We start from the raw sequence: 19,662 nt of genomic DNA, 5'->3' as shown, positions 1-19,662 counted from the left end.
ATCTAGCAAAAATAAGCAATTAACTTATTAAATGATGCAAATTAAAAAAGAAATATATTGAAATTTATGAAACAAACACTAGTGAATCTTGAGGATGAAGATTGAAGGGCATAAGTGTAAATTTCGCAAATTATTTATCCCAAAGAAAAAATGATTAAGATATGATTCTTCTTTGGGGTTAGTATTAATTTACTTGAGTATAAGCTGATTTGGAATCCGATGATAATTAATTAATTTGTTAATCATATTCCTAATGTGTAATTAAATATTAAATAATATTCCCCAAAATGTAGGGTCCCAAATACCCTGTCTAGACAGTGATGCCCCACGTACCTTACCTTCCAAAGAGGGCAAAATTAAAAATAAAGGGTAAATTACGGAAAAACCCATGAACTTGGGCTAAATACCGAAAAATGCCCCCATCTATTCGTAATTACTATAACTCCCTCTGACTAACTGTTGACCGAGTTTTTTTAACAAAAAATGTGTATATTTGTTAAATAGGTGAGAAATAAAAGAAAATATCTGAAATTGTGTAAAGTCGATTTCTTGAAATAAAAAAGATTTCATGAAAAGTCACATTGCAGGTGTTGGTGTAAAACAGAAACAAACATCAGGGGGTTTTGATAATTATAAATAGGTGGAGGTGATTTTCATGATTTAACCTAAATTTAGGGCTTTTTTTTCTTAATTTACTCAAAAAAAAAAAATATTAATAATAATAAAATAAAAATAGATAGTTTTCTAATGGCTAGTAATGTAGCCTTGCCATATACATGAATTTATTTTGCATGGCAAATCAAATAAGAGATTTAAATTGCATAAGACAAATCAAATGCGATGAGTTTGATCTAAAAAATGGAGCCTAGCGGAGCACAATAAAAAAAATGGGGGGATAAACTCAAAACATTTGTGCACATTCATATTCTACTAATTGTGCCGATTGATTCTGTACCATAGGTCTACATTCAACTAGAGCTGAAAATCAAACCAAACTATTGGATACTCGATTCAAGATAGGTAGTTAAAAGTTCGTTTGAGCTCGGTTCGTTAGCATAAAAAACCAAGTTTGAACACATATTTTCATTCGAAAAAACTACAAAACTTGGTTCGAGCTCGATAAGTAAAAAATGATAAAATATATCGAAAAATCAAGCTACTCGAACTCGACTTCGTGTTTGACTTGATTAAAGCTCGTTTGAACTTGTCTCAGTTGCTTATTGAACCAATACAATTTGGAAGCTCGGTAAAAATTCAAACAAGTTTGAGCAACCATGTGCTCGACTCATTCACACCCCAACACTCAATCGACAAATGTGAAACGAAATCAGAATATAAACTATGTCTCAATTTCCGTCCAATTTTAATTTCCAAAAATATTTTTGAAAATTCGATTTTTTTTTCCTTGAAAAAGATACACTTATTATAGCAATATTATGTTGTATTTTATGTTACAGGTTAAAAATGAAAATTCCGATTCGACATTTTTCGATTTTAGAGTAAATTTTCCATTCCAATTTTTGAAATTCTAAGTTACGATTTTCCGACCTTTTATTTGTTGGAATTAGTTCTCACTTAAAAAAAGAACAATTTTTGTTTTTCTTCTAAAAATACTAATTTCGATTCGATCATCAATTTCAGCCCTAATTCGAATATTAATCTAGTGGGAGTTTGGGAATGAACCAACAACGAATATCTTATTTTTATTTTTTTCTCTTAATCAAGTGGAGTAATTTAATATTTTTATTTATTTCTTGGTAAAAACCTTTACGCTTCGATTTATTTTATTTAGTTACTAAAGCGTAATTTTATTCATATTAACTTTATTTTATCCCAGTTTATATATTAGATATATATGTTTGATTTACAGTAATAACTTCGACGGAGAAGTAACTCGGTTCATTCCCTCCGCCACCGTCTACGGCGGCGCAGAAGATAACAGCATCACCGACAACATCCCCGCTTACGAATCGTTCGCAACTCGTTAATCTAAGGTTACTGCTATATCTCTCTCTGGATTTATTGATTCTTATATTTCTCTTGGAATTGAAATTGTTTGTATACATTTTAATTCCGACCACGACGAACTATCGATTGGTAAAATTTATCAATGTATCAAAAATCTTCTTAATTTTACACTAAATTACAATTACTGATGCATTGAGCCTTCAATTACTTGCCATTTTTTTTACATTTATTATGCTGTCTGTAAATAAAAATTATAGGTTTACCATTGGGCTGGTTGGTTTTTCACCCTAGTTTGTTTCCTTGAGTTTCAGATAATAGAAGGAAGATGACTCCTGTTTCATCTAAGCTTTATACAGGTTATTTTATTTTTATTTTTTAAAATTTTTTTTTTCTCTGCTTGAAAATTATTGACAAGTATGCATATAGGTAGTGTGTATGTATATTTATCGAATTATTTGAATTTTTCCAGATGATGTGAGTCTTTTAGTGGTACTAATCGACACGAACCCGTTCTTTTGGAACTCCGTCAAATCCAATCTACCTTTCTCCAAGTTCATCTCCCATGTAATCTAGCTTACTTTATTTTTCCTCACATTCATTTTCGGATCATACATTTTTGGTTAATACATTTCATTGCAGGTGCTTGCATTTTTAAATTCAATACTTTTAGTAAACCAGCAAAACCAGGTGGTTGTGCTCGCTACCGGTCACAATTCCTGCGACTACGTTTTTGACTCGTCGGTTGCACAAAGCCAAAACCAACGGGCGGAGCATTTACTTCAGAAATTGGAGGAATTTGTGGATAAGGACGAGTCACTATGCCGCGAGGAGTCGGTAGATGGGCAGGGGTTCTCGCTTCTCTCCGGCTCCCTTTCGATGGCCCTATGTTGTATCCTTCTCACAGAAAACCACTTCCTTATATTTTTTTCCCTAAATTTTAAATTCTCGTATAATTTAACATAATACATGATGCTATTGTTAATGCCACTTGAGTGTGTGCTTTTTACTAGAAAACATATGTTTTCTTGACTTTGGATGACTGAATTAGATATACAGAGGGTTTTCCGATCAGGGCCGCTACATCCTCATCCTCGGGTGAGTTTAATAATGGATTTAGTTAATTATTCATTTTCTTGAATAGTTGCTTCATAAATGTTGTAGTGATTGCGAAAGAGAGAAAAAGTTATAGGCTGGTCAACCTCTAAGTATGTTCTTTCCTAAAAATCTGATTAATCAAGAGGATTCTTATCGAATTGTAATGGTTAGAATACGAGGTAGTTAATTAGCAAAATCAGTCTCTAGTGTGGACTAAGTGAAAAGTTATATCCATATTATGTAACTATAATATTCGATGATGAACTACTCCATACAATTGCAGATATTATGCTTACACGGATCTCCAGACGGACCTGGACAGTATGTCACTTAGTTTTTTGCAGCATCAAAACCTTCTCTACTCTCCACCCACATTTACGCTAATTGATTCTCCTTGTTCAGATATGTTGCAATCATGAATTCAATTTTCTCCGCTCAACGCTCAATGGTAAGTAGTGGAACTTAAGACGTCTGTTCTAATTTACATTCACTGCAATTCTAATAGAATATTTTCGTTAAATATAAGCACTCTAGCTGTGGTTCCTTGTGTGTCATGAGATTCCATTTGTCGTTTTTTCTCTCTCTTCGGAACCCGTTCATGCAATAATCTTAAATAGTTAATAAGCATCTGCTGATATTTGCTACCTTTCTTCTTCTTTCAGGTCCCTATAGATGCATGCGTTATAGGAACTCAACATTCGGCTTTCCTGCAGCAGGTAGTATGCCTATACAATGTTATGTGTGTGTTTGTCCATTTCTCCAATAAGAATACGGAGTATATCATTTAATTGGTTGTTAATTGTTCGTATTTTTACCACAGGCTTCTTACATAACTGGTGGCGTCTATCTGAAGCCTCAACTATTGGATGGATTGTTTCAGTATCTTTCGGTAAGATATATTCCATATTGGCAGTATGACTTGAGCCTTCTGATATATTCTTGTTGCGAGAAATACGATATTTCGAAGTATGCACATACTCTAATATTAAGAACATTTATGCAAAAATCGTGTTTCGTGAAATGTCACATTTTGGAAAAATGTGACATGACTTAGAGATTGAGATGCACAAGATAAAAAGAGCATCCATTCCTCCTTATTTCCAAGGATATTTTAAGCCATAAAAAGTAAATTCAGTCAATATTATCCAATTTTTAATATTAGCTGTCAGAACTTTTGTAGTAACTGTCATAAATAAATTACTTAAATAATTTTGTAGTAAGCTGTATGAAGCAAACACCAATCAGATAAAATAGATATGTATGTATAGCTATCAACCAGCGGTCTAATTGGTCAGACCAATTCAACCGCTCGTTGGACAGAACTGCCCCCTAATAACCCTTTTTAGATTTTAGATCATACGACGTAAATTGGTAACATAATACTCTAATCGTTATTTTCTGAATTTAAATGTCAAAAAGAAAATTAATAACCAATAAAAAAACCATAAAAATATCGATTAGTTCAACCAGCGATTTGTCCAGTGTCAACTTGTTCAATCGGTAACCTGATTCTTACCATGCTATTGGGGTGATTGGGCTTCTGATCCCTTGTTGAACTGGCTGGTCCAACCCGGTTCATGAAACATTGGTCGAATCACATTGTTGCTTATAAGATAATATGATATATTTAGTAAATTGGATTTTTTTAACTTAATCAACCCGTTCATTTACGTTTCTGAGTTATGAAAATCATGTCGTAGTTTGGAGTTTGATTATGCAGTTTTATAGTAAACTAGATCAAATAATGTGAGACCAGACATTTTTGCTCTGTCCGGTAATAATGTGAGACCAATGTCATATGCAGACAGTTTTTGCTACGGATTTGCATTCTCGTGCCTTCTTACAACTTCCTAAGCCTGCAGGAGTGGATTTCCGTGCCTCGTAAGTTGCTTTAAAAAAGTCGATGTTCACCTAGTTGATCTTAGTCGCAAGTATCCCTGTCTTGTGTGCAATTTTCAACGTTTTACAGAATACACATTTTCTGAAGATACAGTATGCTAGCTAAAATTTTCGTTCTAACATTTTTTTCTGGTTATTGATATGCCAACTGGACTTTGCCGAAGAAGATAAAATATGTATATTAGTTAATCTGATATTCTCCTCAATGTCACCTTGTCAATGAATAGTTGCACCAGTAATATTTTCTTGTGGTTTTGTAAAAAAATATCTCTTAAATAATATACGCAACGAAGACCTGTCTCCTTAAAAAGTTAGTTCTGTATGCTGGAAGTTCTGACAACTCTGCTTCCATCATTGTTCGTTTGAAATTAGTAAGGTTCCAAATTTCCCATTTTTGGTTTTCAATTATTTTTTTGGATCGGAACTCGAATTATATAGGAAATTATGATTATGAGAAATATGGAACTAATTTCTCTACTACAGGCCTTATTCTTTTTTCTCCTTTTAAACTAGAACATAATCTTCTGAATATATGATTATATTCTAGTTCGACCAGAAACTAAGACCTTGTTAATTTATTGTGCTATGAATCTGCAGGTGTTTTTGCCACAAAAACACAATAGATATGGGCTACATATGTTCTGTTTGTCTATCGATTTTCTGCAAGCATCAGAAGAAGTGCTCTACGTGCGGGTGAGTTCCGATTTTCTCTTTTACAATTTTTATTTGTTAACATTCCACTCGGTGCTCGTGAAAATGAAGGTTCTTTCTTTAGCATGTTACCTGTTAGGCTGGTGAGTTTTGCTTGTGATTAGTCGGAGTTCACTCATTTACACGCAGAGTGAAATTCTTGTGTATATTGTGGTGCACTGATCCGGACTGTTAGTACAATGAAATTTAATGTACCGAAGTCTCGATAAACGGATAGTGGAGAGTTTTGTGGAAGACGGCACTGTTAATAAATTATATGTGCTATTACATTAGGAGCAGAAGTAGAAAAAGGAATTTCTGAATTTTAGATTTTGATCCGAAAGTTTTTGACTTTGGAATAATTTCTTTCTGATTTTAAAAAATTCCGATTTATTCTTTTGAATTTGAAACTGCAGATCAGTTTTTGGTCAGGCCCAAGCACCGGACTCGTCGACACCACCGAACCCGAAGAGGAAAACACCAATGGATGCTTAGATTCACTGTCACTAGTTCTAAGTGATTTGGCTGTTTAAATCTAATTTAACCCACAAGTTAATTAAGGATGTAAACAGCAAAAAAAGCGAAGCCATTATCTCTGGAAAATGACAATTATCTTTTAATTTGAATTCAGAATATTTTTGGTTTTTAATATTTTGAATATGGAAGAAATAGAAAATAAGGACAAATATAGAAGAAGAATATTGTTATATCATAATAGACGAGAAATGAAGAATGTATATTTGTTGTCAAATCAGAAATTAAATCGAAGATTATATATTTGGATAAATTATGAAAACCTCCCTAAACTTATGCTAAATTATAAAAATATCCCAACCTATCTATAATTATGAAAATTCCCCCAACGCTTGTCTACATCTTACATCGACACCCCTATAGTGTGATTTTTCACGGAATCGTTTCGAGTCGAGAAATTATTTCCGAAAATGCCGAATTCACCCTTATGGTAAATTCCCCTGCTTGTCTACATCTTACATCGACACCCCTATGATGTGATTTTCACGGAATCTTTTTGAGCCGAGAAATTATTTCTAAAAAATGTCGAATTTACCCTTGCAGACGTGGCATTTACGTACGATACTTTTTAAAGTCAAAAAATAATCTTAGAGGGTCCTTTACACGAAATCTTTATTCTTATTGAATAACACCCCTTCCCAACTTGTTACTATTATCATTACCTTTGTGAGGTTAATTTTTATCTTCAAAAAGTAGCATAAATAAATATCACATCTATCAGGGCAGAATTAGCAATTTTTTTTTCGAAATATTCACTCGAATAAAAAAGATTCTATTAAAAATCACACCTTAAAGAGGTCGGTGTAAGACGAGAACAAACATAGGAGGATTTTGACAATTATGAATAGATAAACCTGTTTTTCGTAATTTAATCTAAGTTCAGAGTTTTTTTTTTCTTCATAATCTACCCTATATATTTTCCTAAATTTATTAATTATAAGTCATCACGGATCGTAAATCATATATAAGATTTTATATTTCTTTATAAGCAAATTATTGATGCTCCACTTTTGCCATGGTACAAGTTATAAGTATTGCATTTGCATTAATGCATATTAAATTAATGAACAAGTTATGACATTTCCAAATTCTTGCACTGAGTACCAACCTTTAAAAATAGTATACATATATAATTAAATTTCTATAAATTAATACAGTCGAAACTAGCAAAATTTTATTAATTTAACAAAATAGTAAATTATCGAACTAATAATTTAATACGTTTTCAACAAATCAAGACTGAGAGAAGTAATTATTTAAACGATGTTATTAATTTATCGACTTTCTACTATAGTACACAATATAGATACACAGTGTTATTCAAAGTCCAACTTCATCACAATTACTCAAAGAAAATTATTACCACCAACAATAAATCTTTACTAGGATCAACATCAAACAAATAACAAAATAAAGAAGTTGAGCTCACAATTGGGTCTAGACTTTGAGGATTAGAAATATTAATTTGGACATTAGAAAATAAATCAAAACTTAGTCTAATGTGATGGCCAACATTTTAGATAGTAATGAAAGTCAAATTATCTTAACCACTAGTGTCAAATGTTGTTGTTCAGTTTTACTCGTCCTACTACTCATTGAAATTTTCCGATGAAGATAAAAATTGGAAGCTATTTAGTGAAACGATGTTTCTAAAGAAGGGTGCCCTCCTGAATTAGAGGAAATTAAAAAAAAAAAAAGCTAAAAATTGAAAATGGCTTGCTCAATTAATTGTTGTGATTGGAGCAGGACACAAGAACTGTGGGAGTGAGGATGCAGGGGCCGTCCCATGGTTCTGGAGGCCCGAGGCGAAAATAAAAAACGAGGCTCTCTTAATTATCAACCTTGTTCTAAGTTATCAACTCATTCCTCAACCACAAGTCCATAACTTCATTTTCAATATATTTTTTGCAAGATTTTGTTTTTTACGCATAGAACTCCTTTTGTGATTAATTCTATAATACTAAAGAGCCAAATTATCAAATTCAAATACAAGACCATAAAAAAAATCTAGGAATAAAAATGAAACATGAGAATTTTGTGTTAAAAAACTCGGTTATTTACAATTACTGTTTTGACTCCAAAAAATTGTGGTCATTTAAGTTAAATTTCTAATACAATTTGAATCAACTAAATTGGATGTTGCGTGTCAGAGTTATGCATTAATGAGTTACATTTGTGCATTGTTCATTGACTCATACATATATATCTCACCCGACATCCAATTTTAGTGATTTAAGTTGGATTAAAAAACTAACTCACATAACTACAAATGGCGTACTATAAATTTTGCCAAATTCAGATTCTAAAATAGTCAAAATCACGATTGAAATAGAAACGGTATAGTTTTCAATTAATTGTTTCATGCAAGAAACTTAAAAAAAAAAAAAATCTTATGCAAGATTGATTTATTCACAACAAAATGAAAATTTATGCAAGATTGATTTATTCATTTGCAATTCGATTTGTTTTCTTCAATTAATTCACAATATTTAGCATCATGCGAGAATCCAAGAAAATCACCCAAGATTGTCACCATAATTACCATTATTACATTCATATGTACACAATACAACATTAAAAAAAAAAAAAACACTAATTTATTTAACCATCATGCTATATATTATTCTTTCAACATTAACTCAAGCAATATATATCACTCTCATTAATTAATTATTCCCCTCTAAAAAATATACATATAGTATAAAAAGCAGCAGTCTCTAATCCTCTTGATCATCTAAAAAAAATCATCTAATTAATTAATTCATTAATTAATTAATAATCAACAATGGCGAATTCCTCAACACCACTAACTGAAGAGGAGAAGATAACCTATCTCCTCTGCACAATGGCCGGCAGACCATTCCCATTCACCACCCCCGCCGCCGACATCAACACCATCGACGACGTCGACGAGTGCAAAGAGCCGTGGGAGATTTCCGCGGGGCCCGCGGACCAAGAATACAACTTCTACACGAAGCTCAAGTACGTCGGGCAAAGTGAAAAGCCCGTGGGAGAAGGAATATGGAAATTCTACGACCAAAGCTCGATTTTTCTGATGAACGGGAGACACGACCCGCCCATTGGATCGGTGAGAAAGTTCAGGTACCATAACAAGAGGAACGCCAACGAGAGTCGCAAATGGATCTTGAAAGAATATACTATTGCCGATAGATTCAAGTGCTGCGTTCCGAAAAATAACGAGGATTACGCGCTTTGTACGATTGTTAAGAAAGTGTCCGGTCGAGATGCGGGAGGTTCGTCCTCGGGTTTGGTAACTAGAAATCTTTTGCAGGGTTTTTTCGATCGAACGTTTAGAGAGAGCTCGCAATAGTGCGACTAGGGTTTCCGAAAACATTAACTATTTAGAGTATATGCTATATATATAATTAGTAATAATGGTATGTAGGCTAAGCCCTAGTATATATAATGTAATACGCGATCAAGTTTGCATGGTTTGATCCGTTTTTAAATAAATTAAACCGCTTAATCATATAAATATCGGCACCTAAAGGATCGATTGATAATGGGTCGATTTTGAGATGAGCTTGTTTAAACTTTGAGACCCGAGTCGTGAAAAATATGTATGTAAAAGCCGTAGCTATTGCCATCCCAAAAATAATATTCATGTACAGTTAATACTATTACCGAATGAAAATAAAATTAGGGCGAATTCCCCAATTGTCAATCCTAATTGAGAAAATGTCACACCAACTATATTTATTGCATGAACACAATACTACACCACAGGTAACAACATTTACAAACTCATCTTCAATCACCTTTCAAAACCCTATATATTTAGGAATTTTGGGTGGGATGCTAAAAAGTAAAAACACCTAAATTAGACGAGAAAAAAATGAGCTAATAACATAAACCCTCTTGTGAAATTTCTAATTAGCGAAAAAAGCCCCATTTTACAAAATTAGCAATTACTCCCCTATATTGTGTTTGACATAGCATACAATCCCCTCCTATTAGCCATTTTGTTGTGGACTTAGCTAACATGACTATACTACCCCTAATGGAAAGAAAAAACAAAATACCTCAAAACACCGAAACGAATCGGAGACGGGAGCTAGAGAGCTCAATTAGAAATTATATAGGGGTAGTATTTGCAAAAAATGGGGAAAATAGCTTGCAAGTCACCCGAGATGTATGCCGTTGACAAGTGGATTCGAACTTGGGTCAATGGATACATACGGCTCACTTGCTCCAACCGCTAAGCCGTCATCCCTTATGGGACAATCTTTAAATATTTGACTATAATTCGAGTTATAAGGGCGAGAGTTTTATAGAGATTCCCCCTAAAATATTATTTCGACATTGAAATATATTGTAATTACATGCGAGCAAATATAATAAATAATTGGAAAGGAATTTCCGATTTTCGCTAAATCTGATCCAAAAATTTTCGATTTTAGAAAAATATTTTTGATTTGGAATACTGAAATTCTGATTTTCGGTTTTGTTTTTCAAAATTTTTGTATGTGAACTAGAATATATATGAATTCAATTTCCAATCAGATTTTAAGTTCCGAAAATTCCAATCCCCCCACCAATATTACACTTACAATATCAATATTATTTGGTATTTCATATTTTAGGTAACTAAAAATTAAAATTTCCCAAATCCCGCCGATTCCAATCCGAAAATTTTCAATGTTGGAATAATTTTTTAATTCCAATTTCCGAAATTTCGATTTCCAATTTTCCCAATTTTCTTTTGGAACGAAATTGGAATTCACTTTTCACTTCCGAAGAAAATGGAACTTTTGAGAAAGAGCTTATTTCGATCCAGTATATCCGTCCGATTTACACCCTTATGCTTCCCGCGTATATTAAATTATAATAATTTATGGATCAAGAAATACACGTGCTATCTTACTACTAAATACAATACATATATATCATTCATTCAAGTTTCAATAAATAAGCCTGCATGGGTGTAGCTCAACTGGTTCCGGAGGTGGTAAGTTGGAGCAAGGTCCTAGGATCGAATCCTGGCAGCCGCAGTGTGGGAATTTGCTACCTTAACGGGCCGTTGAGTTACCATGATTTACATTCCTCCATCAATCCTTGTCGGGCCAAGGGATGGGGGCCCTGGGGGCGAGGGATTGCTCCTTTTGGAGCAAGTTTCAATAAATAATCATGCGCGTTCTCTATATACATTAACTCAAGAAAATCATTCTCATTAATTATCCTCCATGCAAAATTACACATAAAAACAGCATCAATCAATCTCTAATAATCATCTTACAATGGAGAATAACAATTTCCCAATAGCACTGAGATTCCGACCAACTATAAAGGAGAAGATAGCTTATCTCCTCTACAAAGTCAACGGCAAACAATTGCCATGCAACAACTCCACCTTTCGTCGCCACCATCGACGACTTCTACGGCGAACACGAGCCGTGGAATATTTTCAAGGGTCCCGCGGATCACGAGTACCACTTCTTCACGTCGTCGTCGTCTAATTATAAGCTCAAAAAAGGAATTACGTGGAAAGAGTACGACAAAATCACCATTTTCGACAGCAGAAAGCAGCCCATTGGATTGTTGAAAAGGTTCAATTGCTTTAATACCCGCGAGAAACGGGGGTGGAGTTTGGAAGAATACACTCTTGCCGATAAGTTCAAGTGTTGTGCTAAAGACGAGTACAAGGATTACGCGTTGTGCACGGTTAAGAAAGTTACGTTGCCCGGGGAGATTTTGATTCGGGGGATATTGGAAGTTTGGAGGTTTTTTTCGACGAAATGTTGAGACGGAACAATATTTCGAGTAGGTGCCCTAAAAGATTCGGAATTGACACGATTATGAATTTTCCATAGTGAGACAACTAATTTGTAAGAACTATGTGTGTGTGTGTGTGTGTGTGTGTGTGTGTGTGCGCGCTATATTATATTGTATGATAAACTATATATTATTTGAAGGGTTATGTTATTTTCTGTTTGTGACAGGGTTTAGTATGTGACTAATGCCTCGTATATATGTAATATACGAAACGTTATTATAGTGAATACGCGATCAAGTTCGTTTGGCTTAATCCGTTTTTAAATAAACCGCTTCATTATGTAAATATGGGCACGTAAAACGGATGATAATGGATCGCTAACACCAAACATCACATTCAATATTTCACCAAATAGGGCAAATTTCCCAACTGTCAACTGTCACAGGATATTCGTCTCCTCCCGAATTTGAAATCCAGTCATCAACTCTCGTAGCGGCCGATGGTGATGCACATATAATTGCATATTGGTCAACTCACGACTCTGAAAATTAGACCTAGTTTCGTCGACAAGATAAAATATGGTTAAATAAGATAATCAAGCTCTATTCGATGTTTGGTTATAAGTTCAATAAGTTTTTAACAGATCACTGGCTCGAGAATTATACAATTTGTCTCTAAAAGATTGCATAATTTAATTAATTTTTACTAATTCTATCTTGACAACCAAACGAAGCCTTATTGAGTTGTTACGTGAAGTGAATATTAACATATTTATTGTGCTGTTACCCATCGTTTTCGGGTGGGATCAAATTCAAATAAAACACAATTTCACGATGCGTAAATCTGGATTTTGTGAATTCTCAATTAAGGCTACGTAAGCTCGTTTTACTAATTGAAACTTCCGCCGAACCGTATTTGTCTATATGAACAAAATATTACATGTATGCATAGGGAGAAACAGAATTAGCAAGTAACAAACTGCAGTTAATATTTGATCATCAATGAATCAGAATTCCATGAAAGAAAGGCGCTGCATCCCGGTCCATTCTTCATCGGGATTCAACGTAATTTCTTTATCCACAGCAGCTGCCTCAACACAAACCATCCACGTATACTCATAATTTCCTAAATCAGCTAAATTTCTTGAATCCCATGGATTATACACAACTACAAAAGAAGAAACAAAATCAAATAAACGCACATTTTATCAAATAATTCGTTGCATATATATAAATTCGGCACCTTAGAATATTTACATAAAAACCTTACCTATATCAGGAAGACCAGCATTTTTAGTAATGGTATAAGTTCGTCTATACTGACGGTCCCTAACAGTGACCTCGTCAGGAGTGTTCAGATATATCCTGTCGAGCTAAAAACGGCGAAATTAAAGTGAGTTCATCAACATATTATATATAGCTAAATTAATTAAACTTAGGTATAAATATATATAAATATATATACTTCATTTACGAAAGTGATTGGATCATCGTCTTGAACAAATCGCTCGTGCATCTCCAGACAGTCCACATAACCCACCCCCTCCAATCCTTCAACCTGAGTTGCACTGGAAAACGGGATTTATATATTAAGTTCAATATTTCAATTATAATAATAATCGAAGAAAAGATAAAAAAGAAAAAGCAGTAACATAATGCCATTAGTATTACCGGATATTCGAGACAGCGAAGTAGGTGTGATAGACGAATTTGAATGAGAAAGGTTCCCCGTTAGTGTTGACGTTTTTGACACGAGATATCATAGTCAGATCTCCGCAGGGTGCCAGGATAACACGTAAACGGAGCTCGAATCTGCAACAAAAACAGATTATGTCGATTTTATGATATATAGTTATATATTATATATACCAAAAGTAGAAATTAATTAAAGATCAATAATCAAGTACCTATGGTTATAAGGCCAGTGTGGGAAGTCGTCGGGCATATTATCGAGGATGAAATCAGCAAATGCTTTATCGGGGCCGGGAGGGGGGAAATCCATATCGTCTATCAAATTCTCGAGTCTCCACATTCTGGTTCTAGCAAATCCATGATCCTCCACGTCTCCGAAGCCGAAAAACTGATCATGATTATTAATTATAAAACAGTTTTAATTTCTTCTAATTAATCAATATATATATATAGATAAATACGAGACCGAATAAACACGATTAATTAGGCAAATGGAGACGAGAAAGGGATAAAGAAGCAAATTAATTAACCCTCGGGAAGCAAATTGGGATGCCTCCACGAATCGGATGCGGAGGTTCGAAAACGGCCTGAAAATTGAAAAAAATATGTAATTTGTTATTAGTACTAATAATTAATAAAGAAGACAACACACCATGATTGAATTGAAATAATTGCACAAACAAGTTTCGTAAACGATTACCACCGATTATATCTAATCTTCGATCTCTAACTTAAATGTATCTATCAGAATCAGAGCCATAAACATAACACCACCGGTAATTAATTAAGTCAGAGATCTAGAAAAAAGTACCCTCTCACTCTGATAAAGCAGCTCTTCTCCACGTTGATTCATCCATGAAATTACTTGACCTCCGTAGAGAAGAATCTATATATATATATGGATCGAACGGTTATTATTCATCAAATCACGATCAAAACAGTGAAATCAAAAGTGCTTGAGTTCCATAATTGCACAGAAATCCAGTAGCAAAATATACTGCGTTCCGTTTCGAAGCAAGCGAAACGGAAGAAAAAAAATTGACGGAAAATAAATACCTCGGCGGAGTATCTGAAGCCGTTAACTAGTTGATGGAGAATGACAGAACTCAGTCCGTTGATGCCGTTGGATAATTCCACAGAAGGCGAAGAAGCCATATCGATCACCGGTGAACTAAAATCACACCGAATGTGTGTGTGTGTGTGTGTGTGTGTGTGTGTGTGTGTGTGTGTGTGTGTGTGTGTGTAATTGAAGTGGTGCAGAAGCACTCTGGATGAATGTGTAACTGCTGCAGATCGGAAAATTGAAAATGGTGTTTTCCGCCTTCTTCATTCTGGTGTCAATTTATAATTAACAGAATCTAGTTTTCCCTCTCTAACTGAAATCGATAGATACAGAGTACTACAGGCATGGACATCGTTTTTCCGGCGCCTAAATGACCACAATGCCCCCGTATTCTTTACTTTTTTTTTTTTTTTTTTTGTAAACTAGCGCAAATTACAACAATACCCCCGTATTCTCTATTTTGTTTTGGTTTTTTTTTTTTCTTTTTTTAGATAAAAATTTTATGATCCATAATTTCATTTTTTGGAACCAAGTGTTTTTCATTTCAATTTTCCAAAATTCCGATTCCCGATATTCTTTAGCGGAGTGGGATTTTATGGGGGGGAAAACAGAGTTTATTGTTAGAAACTAAAATATCAAAATTAAATCAGAGCTCCTCGATAGAAAGACGCTGGGTCCCGGTCCACTCTCGATCGGGATTCAACGTAAGTTGGATTTGGTTGTATAGCTGTACGTACTATACATTTTCAATATCTCTATACTACTCATTTGCATGATATCATTAAGGAAATTTTGCTTCAAGCATCTTCCATAAGTCTCGAAAACTCTAGATAGCGTCTATTTTCACTCGTGACTCTAACGACTACGGAGATAAAACTATGTTTTAATCAACAAAACGAATGAGAGCAAAACAAAAGGCCATGTTTCAGAATTCGTCCCAAGTCAATAAATGGATAAAATGGAAGAAAAAAAAAGACAAGGAAACAAAAGAAAAGGACTAAATGCAAATGTAAGAATGATTTGCCTATAATCCGGACTTGTGAATCGTAGATATCTCGCAAACGTAACTCTATCTCCATTCCAACGCGAAGTGAACAAGACTACTACACTCGGTTTCTTGATAGTTTGGCAATTCTGACAGAGTTATCGGATACCATCCTACTCTATTCATTCATCTTATAAATCTCCATACTTGCTTCTACTAAATCTTGCAACCATAACTCATGTTTTAAATTGGTCTCCAATTTCTCTCTCGATTAGAATCTTCCACAGGCACTCGATCCATTCCCTCTTCCATCTGAGATCACCGTACTCAAAACTTCAATTTGGTCCTCAATTTTTCTTTTTGCGAAACCCCCAGGGTACTTCGGTCCTTTTACAACCGGTCAACGGAGAAAATTTAAATGGGTCGAGTATGCTGTCGAAAAATAAATACAGGGGGGTATTTGCTAATTTTTTTATAACAGGGGGAAAACACGCAATTACGATTTTCATAGGGGTAGTAAAATGCAATAAGCTCTAATTACCCTGGTGTTCTTTTTTTTCAGTGAAACTATTAATAAATCGTCACTAACTCTGTTACTTTTTCCTTCAAACTTCCATAGTTATGTTGAAAAGGTCAAGTGTTTTTTATTGGCAATTTTTATGATGTTTTCCTGCATGAACAATTTATAAGTAAAATACTGGATTACTCTATTCCAATTTTGGTTGACAATTGTTGGTTATCACAAGACTCAGTCAATTTTGTAATAAATTATTAACTGTTACATTGAAAATATAGCCACTTATTATTTGTTATTGACTCAAATACCAAGTTCATCCTGATTGATTATCAACAATTAATTTGCAACGATAGGCTAATCTATAATCTGCTGCTTTCCGACACTTTCCGATCGAAATGGCAGCTTATGCAGCTCTAGTTTCTCTTATGAATACTATTGATCACGTCCGAAATCATCCCCGCCTTTCGATTTGTCTTGACAGGAATCAGACGGAATCTCTCCACGAAAGGGTTGCGTTCTTGCTTGATTTTATAGAGACTAGTCATTCTCATGGAAGTAGCAAAGAAGCAGAAGAATTGGAGAGCCGAATTGCATCTGCAGCTCATGCGGCCGAAGATGTAATCGAGTCTCATTTAGTTGACCAAATTCTTGCTGGATCAAATGAAGGTCACGATCAGAGAGAACAATCGGTCCCGTTGATCGACATACAAGAAGAAACCGAAGAAACGAAGAATTCTATTAAGGGAAAGGCTGTCAAGTCGATGTATTCGATAGGTCTACTGTGCGGCCTAAAGAAAGTAACTAAAAAGATGGATTCGATCAAGAAAAAGGATGTGAAGGTTGAAGAGGAAAATTTAGTCGAACAAATTCACTCCAGTTCGATTTCGTCGCTCGATCTTCAGACAGTAATACAAGACATGGATGCTGTCAAGGATAAGGTTGTCACTGTTAAAGAGGAAAGGAGAATGTTCAAAGATAAACACCCCACATACGCAATGCCTCCGGCCACTTCATCCACACCTCCTACCAATACGATGATGGGATTTGATGGCGAGTTGACTCGGCTTATGGATGCTCTCCTTGGACACAATTCGAGTCCGCAAATCATCCCCATTGTTGGCATGGGTGGCAGTGGTAAGACTACACTTGCCAAACATGTTTACGAAAGATTTCGTACTTTGCTTCACTTTGAAGTTTGTGCTTGGTCTACAATATCTCAAAAATTTAGTGTCGGAGAAATTTCTTCGAAACTTCTTTTTCGCCAAAACACATCCCCTAGTGATACCGGCCGTGAAACAGAACAACAATTAGCACAAGAGTTGTATCAAAGCTTAATAAGTAAGAAATATTTAGTTATATTGGATGATATGTGGAGTATCGAGGCTTGGGAGCAGATACAGTTTTTCTTTCCAGATAACAGCAATGGAAGTCGAATTATTATAACTACTAGGCTATTGGACTTGGCTAGTCATTTTGGCCCGTCGTTCCTTAAAATGAGTTGTCTAGATGCGGATAGAAGCTGGAAACTATTCTGCCAAAATGCATTTGGACAAGAAGAAGGTTGTCCACGTGAATTGGAGAGAATAGGAAAGAAGATTGTAGAAAAATGTAAAGGACTCCCACTGTCAATTGTCGTGATTGGGGGGCTTCTCGGAAAGTCCCACAAGACACAAGAATATTGGGAGTATTTTGCAATAATTATTGGAAACTCAATCCTGAATTTAGAAGATGACCCTCAGAGCTTGGACATATTATCTTTGAGTTATAGCCATTTGCCTGCCCATTTAAAGCCATGTTTTCTGTACATGGGAATTTTTCCCGAGGACCATAATATTCATGTATCCCGACTCATCAAACTTTGGGTTGCTGAAGGATTTATCAAACCAAATAAAACGCAAAGCTTGGAGGAAGTTGCGGAGGGTTACTTAAAGGATCTCGTTGACAGGAATCTAATTGCAGTTGGTAGATTGGGGTGGAATGGAAAAATTAAAACTTGTAACATCCATGATCTTTTACGAGACTTATGCTTAATGGCAGCTCAGAAAGAGAGGTTTCTTTATATGGTGGATCTTTTCGATATTCCAGGTGGCATAGATAACGAGCGTCGCATTGTGTTTGATGATTTATCTCCACATAATATGTATGGACCTCTAGACTTTCATGGTTTGAAGCCGTCGGCGTCAGTTGCTCGCTCTTTTGTTAGCAACAGGCGTCTGCCATTGTTGAAGTTCAGATTGTTGAGGGTATTCGATGTGGAAGGTAATGATTCCCCTCTAGATGATGTTCTTGACAAGCAAGTTAACTTGCGTTACTTCCGCAAACCGTACGTCTGGGGATATGAGCGTTTCTTTCACGTGGTGCCTTCTTCAATCTATCTGCTGTGGAATTTGCAAACGCTGATCATTAGACACGGCGAATCCGTTGTTGCTCCGCCTGAAATTTGGAAGATGCCGCAACTTAGGCATGTGGATTGCGTAAACATGTATCTTCCGGAACCTCCTTTGGGCGACGGCCAACAAGATGAATCTGTACTGATCAACCTACAAACACTTCAGACAACAATGAATTTGACGTTGAGTGAAGAGGTTTGTAAGAGAATCATCAATGTCAAGAAACTGAAGATAACGTACGACAGATTCGCGGCAATGCCATATCGATGCTGCCTCTACAATCTCTGCCGGTTAGGTAAACTTGAATCACTAAGCTGTGCGTTCGAAAGTATGCCGATTTTCGGTGGTTGGCTACATTATTGGAGTCTCACATTCCCGAGTTCACTCAAGAAGTTGTCTCTAAAAGGTTGCTATCTTCACTGCCAAGATTTGATGATTATTGGTTGTTGGTTGCCAAATCTTGAAGTTCTCAATTTGAAAGAAAGGTCGATTTTTGGACCGGCGTGGAACCTTCTTCAAGAGGGAGGGTTTCTTCGTCTCAAATCCCTGAAAATTTCCAGGAATTATTTGTTGCACTGGAATGCAGACAGCTCCCATTTTCCCGCCCTGGAGAAGCTTGTTCTTGAAGATTTGGTTCTATTGCATGAGATCCCTTTGAGTTTCGGAGAAATGCAAACGCTTCGATCGATTGATTTGCATCGATGCAGCGATTCCGCGGCTTTTTCGGCAATGAAAATATTGGAGGAACAAAAGAGTTTAGGGAATGATGATCTTCGAGTTCGTGTCGTAACTGTGGATGACGAAATGAGGTTGTTTGAGGAGAACCTAAGGAGGCGGTTTGGGAACTACACGGATTAAATTCGAGGTGAAGAAAATGGCCGAGATTGTTTCGTTTTCAATTTTATTTTTCGATGTTTCGTGAGTTCTTTTATCAGTATTTTGAAATTGTGTGCAAATAAATATGTATTTTGCTGGAGTGACATTTGATAATTAAGAGAGTCTGAAAATAAAGCAATTCTTTAATTTAATGTTTTTTTTACATGATTTTTTTTTCTTCGAAAAACCGTGATTCGATGATTAAAGGCAAGAGAAATTC

General features: G+C 35.2%; 3 protein-coding genes across 3 annotated transcripts; 2 read left to right on the top strand and 1 right to left on the bottom strand.

Moving 5' to 3' along the window:
- Positions 1-1,745: 1,745 nt before the first annotated feature.
- On the top strand, positions 1,746-6,301 carry LOC105950528 (basal transcription factor complex subunit-like protein). The gene is made up of 12 exons (XM_012973893.2): positions 1,746-1,994; positions 2,280-2,324; positions 2,438-2,532; positions 2,608-2,857; positions 3,017-3,063; positions 3,347-3,384; positions 3,466-3,511; positions 3,726-3,779; positions 3,884-3,952; positions 4,868-4,944; positions 5,560-5,655; positions 6,069-6,301. Exons 2-12 carry the CDS (start codon positions 2,294-2,296, stop codon positions 6,145-6,147), a joined length of 882 nt encoding a protein of 293 aa, XP_012829347.2. The 5' UTR covers positions 1,746-1,994; positions 2,280-2,293; the 3' UTR covers positions 6,148-6,301.
- A 6,411-nt stretch (positions 6,302-12,712) lies between these two features.
- LOC105950427 (putative glucose-6-phosphate 1-epimerase) lies at positions 12,713-14,927 on the bottom strand. Its single transcript, XM_012973776.2, has 8 exons — positions 14,668-14,927; positions 14,423-14,497; positions 14,142-14,198; positions 13,827-13,999; positions 13,591-13,731; positions 13,385-13,487; positions 13,190-13,292; positions 12,713-13,087 (listed from the first exon to the last, which is right to left on the bottom strand). The coding sequence occupies exons 1-8, from the start codon at positions 14,764-14,766 to the stop codon at positions 12,927-12,929; spliced, it is 912 nt and encodes a 303-aa protein (XP_012829230.2). The 5' UTR covers positions 14,767-14,927; the 3' UTR covers positions 12,713-12,926.
- Positions 14,928-16,486: 1,559 nt separating this feature from the next.
- LOC105950374 (putative late blight resistance protein homolog R1A-3) lies at positions 16,487-19,594 on the top strand. The gene has a single exon (XM_012973720.2). It carries the CDS (start codon positions 16,572-16,574, stop codon positions 19,422-19,424), a length of 2,853 nt encoding a protein of 950 aa, XP_012829174.2. The 5' UTR covers positions 16,487-16,571; the 3' UTR covers positions 19,425-19,594.
- The last annotated feature ends 68 nt before the right edge of the window (positions 19,595-19,662 follow it).

The sequence above is a fragment of the Erythranthe guttata genome, chromosome 4 (assembly GCF_056151865.1).
Source record: "Erythranthe guttata isolate IM_541 chromosome 4, IM_541, whole genome shotgun sequence".
NCBI classification, from domain to species: domain Eukaryota; kingdom Viridiplantae; phylum Streptophyta; class Magnoliopsida; order Lamiales; family Phrymaceae; genus Erythranthe; species Erythranthe guttata.
This window is presented reverse-complemented; position numbering and strand designations above follow the sequence as displayed.

Excerpts from the sequence above, each read along its gene's own strand:
- LOC105950374 (XM_012973720.2), top strand. The coding sequence starts at position 16,572 with ATGGCAGCTTATGCAGCTCTAGTTTCTCTTATGAATACTATTGATCAC.
- LOC105950528 (XM_012973893.2), top strand. The coding sequence starts at position 2,294 with ATGACTCCTGTTTCATCTAAGCTTTATACAG. Across the intron at positions 2,325-2,437 it reads TTCATCTAAGCTTTATACAG|ATGATGTGAGTCTTTTAGTG; the intron begins GTTATTTTATTT and ends GAATTTTTCCAG. Across the intron at positions 3,385-3,465 it reads TCTCCAGACGGACCTGGACA|ATATGTTGCAATCATGAATT; the intron begins GTATGTCACTTA and ends CTCCTTGTTCAG.
- LOC105950427 (XM_012973776.2), bottom strand. The coding sequence starts at position 14,766 with ATGGCTTCTTCGCCTTCTGTGGAATTATCCAACGGCATCAACGGACTG. Across the intron at positions 14,498-14,667 it reads GCTTCAGATACTCCGCCGAG|ATTCTTCTCTACGGAGGTCA; the intron begins GTATTTATTTTC and ends ATATATATATAG. Across the intron at positions 13,088-13,189 it reads TGCTGGTCTTCCTGATATAG|TTGTGTATAATCCATGGGAT; the intron begins GTAAGGTTTTTA and ends CTTCTTTTGTAG.